The sequence below is a fragment of the Lampetra fluviatilis genome, chromosome 41 (assembly GCF_964198595.1).
Source record: "Lampetra fluviatilis chromosome 41, kcLamFluv1.1, whole genome shotgun sequence".
In the NCBI taxonomy this organism is placed as follows: domain Eukaryota; kingdom Metazoa; phylum Chordata; class Hyperoartia; order Petromyzontiformes; family Petromyzontidae; genus Lampetra; species Lampetra fluviatilis.
In genome coordinates this window covers 3,555,512-3,568,693 of record NC_136315.1, presented here as the reverse complement: position 1 = coordinate 3,568,693, position 13,182 = coordinate 3,555,512, and the positions used below count along the sequence as shown (strand labels likewise).

Genomic DNA, 13,182 nt, shown 5'->3' with positions numbered 1-13,182 from the left:
TCCTCGTGCACGTCCACGGCAAACGGAAACACCCAACAACGCCGACGGTGCCCGACGCCTCCATGGGTCCCCTCCACCAAGAGAACGGCCGAACCTTGAGACACGTCCGTGCGATCTTACCGATGATGGTATTAGAAGCATGGACAACAGATGCGTGGATGGAATTAATAATAAAATACAATCCTGATTTTATGAATGGCTTTCATAACGGAAGGTGAAATGTTGTACGGAAAGGAAATTAACGCCGACACATGCACACGGACCAAGCAAGGGGCTGCCCTTGCCTGCGTGCAGCAAAACCCACGCAAAGCAGGGCCAACGCGTCGGCCCGAACCTGCAGCTGTGATGCAAGACAGACGGTGACGCGCGCCGCTTGCAGAGGCCCGTATCTGCTAAGCAGGCTTTCAGCCGCGCTGCAATGACGGCGACGTCACTGCTGCTGCGTTCTGCAAAATGACAAAGCTGTTGCCATACTCGGTGCAAACGCTCGCGCTAAAATCAAACGGCGAGGGAGAGGGAGGGGGCAGGACGCGTTGCGAGGAGGGATAATGATGGCTGACGGATGGAACCAGAGAGAGGAAAGGCAGCGGAAGAAGGGAATGCGATCGAGAGGAGGACCCGCCACGGAGATGGAGCGGGTGACATCGGCTCACGGAGCAGGAGCGAGATGGAAAACGGCCTTGAAATACGGCGACGGCTTTGGAAGGAATTCGCGCAGCAGTGGAACAACAACGGTTTACGATTAATATCATAATTGCTAATGTGCCTAGTCCCATGAAGTCATCACGAATAACCACATTTATCCAGGCCCTTCCCATGCTTCCCATCGGACAGAATTGCTCTGATCTATCAAGTGCGCAAATGATTCAATGTGGCCGTCGCCTATTAAAAAAAAAAAATCCTTTGCTAAAACGCGACAAAAACGAGCACAAAGCTATCAAACGCAGGAGGCTTCTCCACGAAACGGGACTAAGATTTGTTCAAGAAGGTACGCACTGCTCTGCGCGGACGCAAGTGGCCAGGTTGGGCGGAGAACTTGTGCCCACCTCCCCCCCCCAGCGCTGGGGGCACGGCACGTTGCCCTGCACCCAGGAGGAATGCGGAACCCATGCCGGCTTTAAAACCCACAACCGGCCAGCTTTCCTTGTTGTTGTTTCAGCAGACACACGCACGATACGCACAAACGCACAGAGAGACCCAGAGCAATCACGACCCAAGACAGGAGTCGAACCCTAAGTGTTTTGCGTAGAATCGCGGCAGCCTGCCGTGAAATGAAATGCTACGCTTTGAGGGATGCGCTTTTTATTTATTGCTAATGCTTAAGCGGGTAAACGCCACGAGATGAAATGCGCCCTATGCACAGGTGTCCTTGCAGGGATTGGCCAAACGAGCAGACACAGATGAAACCGCTCCATCAGTAATGGTGCCGCAGCAGAGGAAGGAAAAAAAAATCATCACACAACACGGTGGTCACAACAAAGCGACCGAAATATAAAAACCGCCGCTGCTGCAAATATCGTACAAATCCCCCGGCCCGAGCGTTCAGCACTTCTTGCCTTACCCTGAACGCGCTGGCGCTAACCGCGCGGACGGCGACAGTGCGCGGCGATCCGCTCCGCACCACGCAGCGGAGTCACGCGAGCGCTGCGCCGAGCACGAGGAGCGAACGAGCAAACGAGCGAGCGAGCGTTGCCTTCCTCCTCCTAGCGACGCCAAACGTCTCCTCCACCCGGCATCCCACCCCAACGTCGCCACCTCCGTCTTCATCGTTCGCTCGGCGACCACCACGGCTCGACTGCGAGAGTGCGGCGGGGTGACATGGCCGACCGGTGATGGGACGCGGACGGCAGAGGAGGGGCCAGCGCGGAGCCACGTGGACTCCGGCACGTGGTGGCGTCGGGCGCCGCCGCTGCTCCGGCCGGAGCTAGCCGTGCGAATGAGCGCTGCGTTGGCGCAAGTGGCCGGTTGAGGCCGCTCGATTCGCACGGGGCGCGATTGCCTCCCCGTCGCTACCGCCTCCGCGCCATCGGCAGCGGGTGGCCGCCACATCTCCACGTTTCCCTGGAGCTGCTGCCCCCCCCCCAACCTTGTCGAGTGGGCGCAAGCGCCGAGCTGTCAACGTGACGGGCACGCGCGTGCCAAAAAAAGACCAAAGCGCTATTTTTAAACGCGAGCGCCATTACCGGTACACCGCACGAGTTGAAAGGAGTCAAGTAGAAGTCAAGTTCGGCGGGTTTGATTTGTCGCACCAGCATTACCAGATTTGCAACTAAATCCCCGTGCATTCCTTTCGAATCCCAGGAAGAGCATCGCCACCGTGAGAAAAGTGACAAACGAAATGGTTAATTGAAAACATCGCGACGACGCTTGCAAAGCACCACGCACACACATCTGCCTGGTGCACGCGAAATGCCCGACCCAATTCAATGGCTCAACACGTTCGTGCAAAGACATCGGGGTGTTTGTGCATCACACGCACGAGGCGTGCATGCCTTTACGGCCGGACCGCTAAACCTTTGCACCGCAGCGCTGCTTTAGAACAGCTGGTGTGGCAAGGCTTGCAAGCTCGCCGTGGTGGTGGTTGTTGCGCAGTGCTTGAGATAACTCGGCCCTCCTCTTCCTCCACCACGGCTCGTGCTCCCTCCACCCTCCCTCACCACCCCCTCCCCACACCCGCCGCAGACTCCCTTCAACAGCAGCCATTTTGTTTGGCCGCAGAGCTGAGAGCAGCCTCCATTTTCTGTCTCTTGCTCCTAATCAATCAATCTCCTCCTCTCCTGGCTTACACCCACACGCGCGTGCATGCAAACACGCACACTGCCAGCCGTGCAGCAAGGAGGGCCGATGCATGCAGCAGTCCAGTGTTATTCTGGCTTTTATCAACGTAGTTATTCATGTTTATGCCAGAGCTATTTCTTCATAGTTTTATTAAAACAAAGTGTTTCGTTGCGTCTGGGAAGGAGGCAAAGCAGACTCTAGCTTTGGTTTGACCTTTAAAACCCAATAAGAGCCAGAATTTGACATTACGAATTTGTCCGGCTCGAGCTTATAAGTATAGAAAGTAACGTTTCCAAATAAGTCTGCCAAGTTTTATATCGCGCTGAGCATCAGGAAGGATACGAACGAGTCATTTCAGACTAATGAATTACAAATGCAGGCAGCTGATGACACTTTAGGTGCAGGAGAAAAAAAAATAAACTGATAAATTTATACCATTTTGAGAGCGAAGGAATCATTTTAACTGCAGACGTTTTGCTCTCACGCATAAGCGAATGTCGACGAAATGAAGGGCGTTTTATATATATGTGTATTATAAATTAGGGAGCTATATATTTTATAAATTAGAAGGCTATATGTATTTTTATTAAAGAGGCGCACGCGCACCGTGGCTGAAATGCGCCCCGCCAAGTTATACCAACTCATCACATTCCGAGCGGCACCTACGTCACCGCCGCAAGGCATTGTGGGACGTGTGTTTGCAAACACGGGCACGTGGGCCGCACGAGCGCCTCGCCAAGGACCAGCTCCTGTGTGCGCAGGCTCGCAATCACGCGCCCGAGTGTGCACGCGCCCACAACTCGGTTGGGGCAAGAAGTTGACAAACAGAAAACGTTACATCGCACGACTTGCGCGGCACGCACGGGGGAAAACCCTGGTACGTGTGCCGTTTTTAAAAAAATGTTTGTTAGCAGGCAGAATTGTAATCGTGCCGTGTTATTTGCACAACGATTATTTAGGTGATCATTCGTTCAACTCCGACACCGCGCGCGTACGCGAAAAATGCCACTTCAACGTCGTAATGAAAACGGCAGCTTCGGATATAACAGCAGCGCTCGGAACTCAATCAGCTCACGCGCAGAGACATCCCCGCATTGGTGTGTCGCAATAAGATAGTTTGGACGAACAAACCTACCCGACAGAGAAATCAAGGCATGGTTGGCACTCGTCCCCCCTTTGATGTCCTCGTTTGGTACGATTCTGTCGAAGAAGTTGGCAAACGACCGCTCTGGCCGCAGCCTCGACGAGCAACTGCGGGGGGGGGGGGCTTGTCGCGAGCGGCGCCGTACAGCCGGCGCTTTCATTCGAGCGCAATTCCACGGTCCTCTCGGTGGAGCCTACGTCACCGCTAATCCGACGGGGATTGTGTTTTTAAAGTGCCGGCACGGGAGGGTAATTTAACAGACGGCGCTAAACCGCGCCGCTCGCTCACAGCGCTGGCGTCGCACCTCCACAAATGCGCCGGTGTGGGGGGGGGGAGGCGGAGGCTCTGTGGGACTTTGCGAAGATAAAAGGGGGTCTGGAAGTCTGGATCGCAGTCTTCCCAACTGCAATCTTCATACGAGCGCCTGGCCTCACACCACCGACTCCGCGTGGCAAAGGTGGATGGCCACTACTACTCTGTGCAACAGTGGCTGCTCTTGTTCAGAGTTTAACGGCCAAGTTAATAAGCCGCCACCCCCACGGCCCCATCGAAAGGCAGGGAATCTCTAAAAGCAAACACAGGCGGCTCTTCCATCGTAAGGTTGTGAGGAGCGTATATACACGACCCAATAAGAACACTTCCGAATTGAATCGGAGGCTTTTAACAATCAGTCAAACCAAGGTAACGTGCCAACGTTGGCATGCGGGGTGGAACCGTTGGGCCAACGGTGGCCCAACGTTCCATGTTTGCTGGGAAATACGTCTCCTTCACACATCTGTATATCCGCCTCAAAATGAAAAGTCTTTTACTTTGCACAAACCATTAACGCCCTTCTGGGAGTGCATAATTTTAGCCGCATTGATTAAGTACAAGCAAAGCTCTGGACAGGTTTCGACACAGCATCTCATCAGCAGCCAGGCTTGCTCGAATCAACGCTTGCGAACTGCAAGATGCTATTCGAGGCAAGGACCCTTCCTTCAACGTGCGCCACACAACCCCCTCGTTCACCGAAGCGGACAAACAAGTCAACGGTAAGCAGCTTGAAAAACAAGACTCCGCGAAAACTCGCACCGGTACGACATCGCAAATGCAATCACGGCCGCCGGTAGCGGTCACGAGCGACGGTCTCACCAGAGATCCCAACGCTTCCCCACCCCGCCAGCGCAGCCCCTGCCTCTCTCCCTCCACAGTGACTGGCCCCTCATCCTCCACTTCACTGTGACCTGCCTTCTCATCATGCTCCTCCTCATCCTCACAGTGATGTACCCCTTTCCGAAACGGTGAACCGCACTTCTCCACCACCTCCTCGGTGAACTGCCCCTTCTCCTCACAATGACATGCAATCTCCACCTCCTCAGTAACCTGCACTCTCATCCTCTTCCATCTCTAAAGTGACCTGCATTCTCCTCTCTTCCCACCTCCTGACATTGGCATGCCCCATCATCATCAGCGACCGGCCCAGCGTCTCGCGGTTATATGTAAAACATCCGAGTAAACATCAAAGAATGTATAAATGGTCAAATAAGAGACAAAGTCTGACTAGGCCTGTTAAAACATTTACAACGGCGCCATTAACGCGTCGGACTGACAGTGCGACGCTGCGTCTGTCGCCGCTGTTGACGCCCGAGAGAGACGGGTTTCCCAAAAAACTCCTGGAAGCTCCCCCAAACGGGTCGATGAAACGAAAAGTTGCGACGCTCAACAAAGCGAAGGCGGCCAAACTCCCACCAGAAGTCTCGCGCTCAACCACGTGGCGCGCTCACGTACCACGCGCGCTTGTTACGCGCTTGCGCAGACCCGGGGGTTTGTAAACACCGTCACCACGTGCGCGCGCACCACGTGCCGCAGACCACGTGTCGGTCTCTCCCGTCAGTGCCGCACGGCGCCGGAACCCTGCGCCGGACCCCGACCGCGCCGGCTGCACCAAACATGCCGAGTCCACGGGAGAGCCGATCTACTCTCGGTTACACGTGCCCGTCGACATTGCCACTTACAACCGCCGTCGCTTCCACGTTTGCGTTTTTCGTCATTCTTTCGCCCCGTCCGCATAGACATAACCAATGACTCAAAGAGGAAGTAAACGTTGCCTCCAGTTAAACTTCAATGCGGAGGAGCCGACTGAGACACCTGAGCTTCCAGCTTTCGCCACGGTGTAGCCAGGTTCTAGACATGCAGTCGTTCGTGTCCCGGGTCCAGAGTTGAAACGAAACCAACCGTGCGTGTCACGACCCCCCCTCCTCTTCCCAAAAACCCAAGGTGTAGCATCCGTTGGGGCAGGTAATCAAGCGAAAATAAAGCAAGACGTCCCACCGCCACCTCCTTAATCCTTGCTGCCCCACCACCGGAACAAATGAGGTTTAAGCAATTGCGATTTCGGGTGAAGCTTTCAAAAGCGCGCTACTCGGCACCTGTAAAACACAGCGGGGCAGTGCCAGGTTGAAAGGGGTGGGCCCGGAGCCCCCTTCGTTAGACCCCTGTGTCCCGAAGCAGGAAAAGAAGATCTCTGCTTCGCTTGACCACGTTTGTTCGGAGTATGAAGACATGTTGAGCTTTGACGCTGTTATCAAAGTCTGGCCTAACTGGTTAAGAGCACAGCACGAACTGCGACAAGTTCTGTCCTAGGCCAGCCCTTCCACAAACCAGCAGCGCAAGAGGCTTGGAGAACGTAAAGGTGCGGCGCTGCAATAGCTTGCTCGCGAACCTGTGCGAGGAGAGAAGCAGAAAGAAGCAAAAAGAGAAGTGTGTGGCCTGCAGTGTGGTGAGAAACTGGGCGATTGAGCGGGAGGGCGAGTTAGTCCGTCAGCGAGCAGGTGAATGAGCGGGCGAGCGGGTGAGCAAGCAGCGTGGACGAGACAAAACAGTCAGCGTCTGGTAGTCGTGAGTCCTCAACAGGGGTGGGGGGGAATGCACGAAGGTCAATGTGGTGTTTACCGTAGGTTAGCTTGTCCCCAACAACTACACCACCATCCACAACAAAATAACCATCAAGAAGAAACACACGCAATGGTCAACTCCGTTCGCCGAGCCTCAAGATCCAAGGGTCACTCACGAAAGGAGGTGCAGGATTACCACCTGGAGTTGCGTTTTGACATCGCAATCTGACATTTTAGAACCTGTCAACCATCAATACAAGATGGGAATGGAGCAGTGAAACCTCCAGTTTCGACGAGGAAAAATCCAGGCAGGAAGGGAAATCTCCTAGCGGCGGTACGCAGGTGAGTTGCCCCTCGCTGGGAGCGTGGTCGCCCAAATCGCGCGCACGTGAAAGTTTGTCTCGCGCGCGCGGCTCGATGCCGGAGACACGGGCGGGTGATAACTAGCCTCCCCCCCCTCCCCAAAGGGGTAGCGGCAGCGCCGGTGTCTGCCCAGCAAATGCATAAACGCACACGACCAAACACACCGTCACGTGACACACACGCACCAAACGCACCGTCACGTGACACGTGCACCAAACACGCCGCCACGTGACACGCAAACACTGTCATGTGACACGCGCACACCAAAACCCACGACCACGTGCCAAGCACTGCCACATGACACGCGCACCAAACACACTGTCACGTGACACACTGTCACGTGACACACATACACTTTCACGTGACATGCACACCAAACACACTGTCACGTGACACGCGCACCAAACTTTCGTACGACACGCGCGCATACACACTCATGACGTCTATACACGACCGCGTGACACTAAACCTAGACATTCATCCTATGAGGCTTTTAAGAAGATCCGGAGGCCCGAGGCACGCCAACTCGTGGGGACGTACACGGGAGGCTGATGTGGCACGTCGACGCGCAATCGTTTCTCTTGCTCCCCCACCCAATCGCTCCCCCCCCCCGCCTCCTCCTGCTATCCACTCTGCCTGGACAATAACAGCAAGGGCCTGCTGTCAGGTGTAAGGGAGCTGACTGGGCACGACACGCACACACACAAACACACGTGTGAATGTTGCGAATTTTATGATGTCCTACATTCGCCCGAACCTGGAGTAGGGGCAGGAGGATGGAGAAAAGGAGCAGGGTTGCTGCCAATTACATTTGCCTAGAAAAACCTCAGCCTTTGTTTGCTGCCTAATATCTAACTCTCCCCCACAGAATCATTAAAGGGGGTAGGCGGGATTGTCTTTCTTGAACAAAACAAATATTTCTTACTCACCGCCCACAACACCCCCCCCCCGCCTCTGCTCCCCCACACTACACGTTCCCCTGGACAGCACAAAGAGGCTTGCATATTCATGCAGCTGCAATCAGCTTCAGTTTTAGCTCAGCCCCCCCCTCTGCCCCACCCATCGCCCTCCCTCCCACCACCGCTGCCGCTTGCCTCTGCCCAGCCCCCACAAACAACAAATAAATCTCTTCTTCCATACGAGCCCACACCTCCTTGCGGCCTCAACACGGAGGACCTCCCTCCATCCAGAGGGCACCCCCCATTCACATTTACCAGGTGTTAGAATAAGAGAGGCACCGACAACCACCCCCACTCCTTAAACGTCGACAGGGTTTCTTGCGATTCGGAGCCGACGCCTCCTGAACGCGTTTATAAACACGTCTTCCTTTAAATGTATTCAATAGCCAGGCTGCCCAGTCCCCCGCTCCCAACCAGCCTCAGCTCCCTTCTCACAAGCGACGGCGTCCATCCCGAGATGCGATAGCTGAGGAGCGGCGAAGCGATAACCGGGCTTCACAAAGTTCACACGTCGCGCGTCCACCCCCCAACGACCTCCCGGCATCCGTGCATCACGACCAAATAAACGCCGTTACGGGTCGGATAAAACACGATCCCTTGGTGCGACGGCGACGCGTGTATGAATTAGTGATGCGCAAATCGCAAGCATCCTACAGCCGTACCCATGGGTGCGGACGCAAGTTAAAAAGGAACGCGCGCGGAGTTTCTGCGCCGTTCCCAAACGCTGCTTTGAGAAAGACGAGAATTCATCCCCATTATTATTGTCACCCAGTTATCAAAACCCGAGGCCCATACCTCAGGGTCAGCCAAATTAAATATTAATCTGACCATGGTGACCTTTTGACCCCAACAGCAATCGCATTTACACTCGCAAGGCAGTGGAAAACAAAGCAATGGCAGTTGGATTGTAAAGAAAACACAAGCTGAACTCCCCCCCCGCCCCCCACCACGAAAAACCAGTGCTGGCCCCCCCTTGCGCTTTTGCGTTAAATCATCTCGCACAGGGGAATACACCGAGGCGCGTCCTGCGCAGCGCTGCGGGGAGCACGTGAACCTCGCTGCCGGGTATCCACAAAACACGCGCACACAGGGGGCTTCAGCGGGTGACAGCACGCGCACGTCACTCACGCGACGGCGCTCGGTGCCTCTGGACAACTCCCTTCAACAACAAGCATTAAAACACCAAGGACGCCGTTCGGACGGCTCAGATGACGTGGACGAGGCCATTATCACCGCGTTAAATAATTTCACAATTGCCCCTTCAGTAAAACGGCAGCCACCGGCGGGAATGCAGAGAAGCGCGCCAGCCGGTGCCGTCCCCTCGCCCCGAGGTTCACTTCCACGAGGCTCAGCTCCTCCCGGCACTTCCCACTCGTTGCGCAAGTGCCGTTCCGGCAAGGAGCTGGAACCACGTGCGCCAGCGAGCGAGCGAGCGCGGACGAAACTTTTGCGGCGCGCGCGGTGCGGAAGCCATCGAGAAAGTGGGTTACCGGCACACCTCTTGCGATAGCACGGGGGACATAATAAACATGCAGTACGACCTAGCAGCCAGCCAAGCGCCCCGTGGGTTTATGGCATTCACAGACCGCGGTGGCGGCTCGCACGATGGTCAAACGTCGCGTCTTTAACCGAGCGTACAGCGTGGAGTCGCAACCCATCTGAGTTTGGGACGGATGGCACCGGCTCAAATTGATAGGGACTTTTCTACCAAGCCAGTGCTAAGGAGCATTCAAAAAGCACGCTCAAAACATCTGTGCAAACATCAGCAGCTGTCGGATAAGTGGCAAATGACAAACACTCGGCGGGGGAGGCAGGGTCAGGAGACCACGCGGCACAAACTGCAGCCCTGTATGCCGCAGGCTGAGAAAGTGTCCCACAGAACCAACACTCGTGCGGCCTCAACTTGTCACTCAACTGTCACACGAATTCAACTGTCACAATGCCCACATTATGTCACACCGCGCACATCCAAAAGTGCCACACAAACCACGCCATGCTGCCCCGACCAAAAATCTGCCAACAAAGACGAAACTGTGAACAACTAAACCGTGGAGCGTCACGCGACTTTAAAATCCCCAAACGAGGAGACCGACGTTACGTTGCTTGACTCGTGTTCGGCACGGCAGTTCACACCAAGAGCGCAGAGCGGATCGCAGAGCCCCGCTCGGCAGCCGCCGCGGTGGTCATTTCGACAGAGAACTGGAATTCACTGCCCACGCGGCCCATCTCTCCCTGCCAAATGAGACTTTCCACTGCTCGACGAGAGCGGAATAATCCCACCCGACACAATCAACTGTCCTGCAGTGCAGCCGACTCGGTCAGCCATGTTGGAATGCATTTTTCTCAACACAAAGGCTCCCACAAGCAAAAAAAAACGATCCCCCCTCGCCCAGCAGTGGAGACGAGACGGTGGCGACGGCGGCCGGCCGCGACTCTTTTGTCGAACGGCGACGAAAACGGCAGGAAAGAATTCCCCCCCCCGACTTACTTTTGCACGACGCCGCCTCATGTCAGGATCTTCGGCGCGGCCGCCTCCCTCTCGCTCGCTCCTCCGCGCGCCTCTCCTCCCGTGGCCTCTCTCTCCGTGTTACTCTCCGTCTCTTCGCTTCTTTCTCTCTCTCTTCTCAGCTTCCCCCCCCCACTACTCTCTCTCTGCCCCTGCTCTCCCGTCAGTGCTAGAAAGCAGCCATCTTACTTGCACCCCCCCCCCTGTCTCCGAGCCGGCCGCACAGTGCGCGCGTTCACTCTCTCGCGGGCGTTACGCGCGCGAGGTGACGCACGCACGCTCGCGCGCACACCCCACAGCTGTCCACAACTAGCCCGCAAGCAGCAGCGGCGGCAGCAGCAGCGGCAGCAGGCCCCCTTCACAATTTATTCTCGACGCATTCCACGGTCGCGTGCACTCGCGACGAGTACGCGCATTTGCATGCGAGCGCCCGGGGCCGGCTCCGGCGACTACGTATTTCCAGGATATTCGGTTCGCTCAGAGACCAACAACTCGTGGCTCCACCAGCACACTGCTCTCGCTCTGCCCGCGCCTGCTAAACTGCAAATTACCCTGCCTCGACAGCCCAGGCTCCGTCTCTGCCCGAAACCTTTTTTAGGAAACAAAGGAGGTGGCTGCCGACTGCCCCCCACCCACCCTACAATCCCCCTCCATTCCCCCCCTTCCCCCTCCTCAGTCAAACCCTCCATATAACCCACACCGCAAGCCGACCCTCCCCCCACCCCCAGGCACAGATCCCTCCACCCCTAACCCCACACCCAACCCGCGCACCATCCCCCAAAACACCACTCCACGCAACCCCCAGGCGCAGTGCTGGGGATAAGACCTGCCACGGATCACATGCGAGGCACATGGATGCTAAAGACAATATCGTGACTTGTTGTTTAAAGGGGACGCCCCTCAATCTCCCGGCACCGACGTTCGCTCCCGCGTGTTAATCGCCCCCCCCAACCCCCAAAAAATGTCTCGAAAAACACAAAACGCTCAACTCTGCGGAACATTGTTCATTAAACAAGGAGCAGAATTGACCTCAAATGTGTGATCATTATTATTCCTAGGGAGGATGAATGCTTACAACAATACACAAAAAACGCCAAACAATTCATTGGCCCCCCGCTGTGTCTCCTACACAGCAGGTACTACTCCAGTAAACACGGAGCATTGTGGAGCCCGTGCCTCGCTATGCTGGCCAAACGAAGCCGGTGTCTCTCCAGGGGTGGTGGTTTGGACCCAGGAGCTAAACAAGCAAAGACAGAAGCAGTAATAGAAGACTCGCTACCTTTCTCCCTCTCTCCAAGCGGCGAGCTGGAAGGGCTCAATCCACTCAATGACAAGCGGTTCACGAGCCAGTGCCAGGCACTGCTGAGCTCAGCGGATATTTCGGTCCGACAAAATATATCTGAGAAAAAGACCCTCGGTGACATCACTGACCACGAGGCCACCTTTGACGGGAAGCGTGGGAAGCAGCAGACCACACGCGCGCGTGTCCCGAACCAGGTCTGTTTCACAGGCAAAGACAGAGATCCCCCGTGTAGCTTTCACAGGCTCTTGGGGCGAGTGTTGTGAGCGAGTAGCACTTATGAAGGCCGGCACGGCGCAGGAGGGGGTGTGGGTGGCCAGCACCATCCCTGGCCGCCCTTGTCTGCCCAGTGGTGATGTTTTACACACCGCACCAGGTACTCATGAGGCTGAAGGCCCACCTTCACAAACACCTCTGAAACATGCGTATCGCTGAAATTCTCCATAGGCCCATTATGCAATTAATCACCTTTGTACGAGACTCACCCCCTCTAAAAACCGCATCGCTGATAGAGCCGTGCTCAACAGGATCAGGACTGACTCGTCTGTTTTGCCTCGAGCAGAGGGCTGGAAATGCTGAAGAGAGCTCCGTAAAGGGTTGTCTGGTCGTCTCTGCAAAGCAATCGCGAGACTTATTAAATGCCGGGCCGAGCTTAAGGGTTGCTACCCGGGGACAGGCGCCGCACGCTTGCTTTCGCGAGCGCTGCTCGACTCACGAAGCAACAAGCACGCGGCAACAGCTCATTCATCAGCGCGAGTGGCCGGGCACGTGGTACCGCACTCCCAATGCCAAACGAGCGAACCAATCGCGCGCAAGCCGCCCGCCGAAGTGCGCTTGATACCAACATACGTCGGCGGTGCACCCGCTCTCGCTCCCCAGGTGAAGCGAAAGTGTACGCAGGCTAATAAATGAATTCCGTTTTTGCAGAGTAATTTTATATCCACACTTGCCGAGCTGTAGCGCGCGTTCGCCGCCTGTCCCAGAGGCATGCGGTGCGAGCCCAGCGGACACCCTGGTTAACACCCCGGGTGAATTAACCATAAATGCTGCATTGTAGCGGACGTAAAATTTTCGTCTTGCAATTACATTTGAATAGAAATTTGCAAAATGTCAAAATTACGTGCCAAACTCCCTAAGGTCACTAATTTGGTAAAACCACATTGCAACATCGCCTCCTACTGTGAAACTACTATAAGCTATACCCGTCTGTGAAGCGTAGAGCCTTCGTGAAAACCCTGCGCTATAACAATGGCGCGAAC

The 13,182-nt window shown here is 55.6% G+C and overlaps 1 protein-coding gene across 1 annotated transcript in view; it reads right to left on the bottom strand.

The window, feature by feature from the left end:
- The window catches only part of LOC144946458 (uncharacterized), a 47,449-nt gene extending 36,670 nt beyond the window's left edge, over window positions 1-10,779 (bottom strand). The window contains exon 1 of the mRNA XM_078875345.1: window positions 10,606-10,779. Within this exon, the coding sequence (XP_078731471.1) occupies window positions 10,606-10,626 (21 nt within the window). The 5' untranslated portion in view covers window positions 10,627-10,779. The remainder of the gene's footprint in view (window positions 1-10,605) is intronic.
- Between the last annotated feature and the right edge of the window lie 2,403 nt (window positions 10,780-13,182).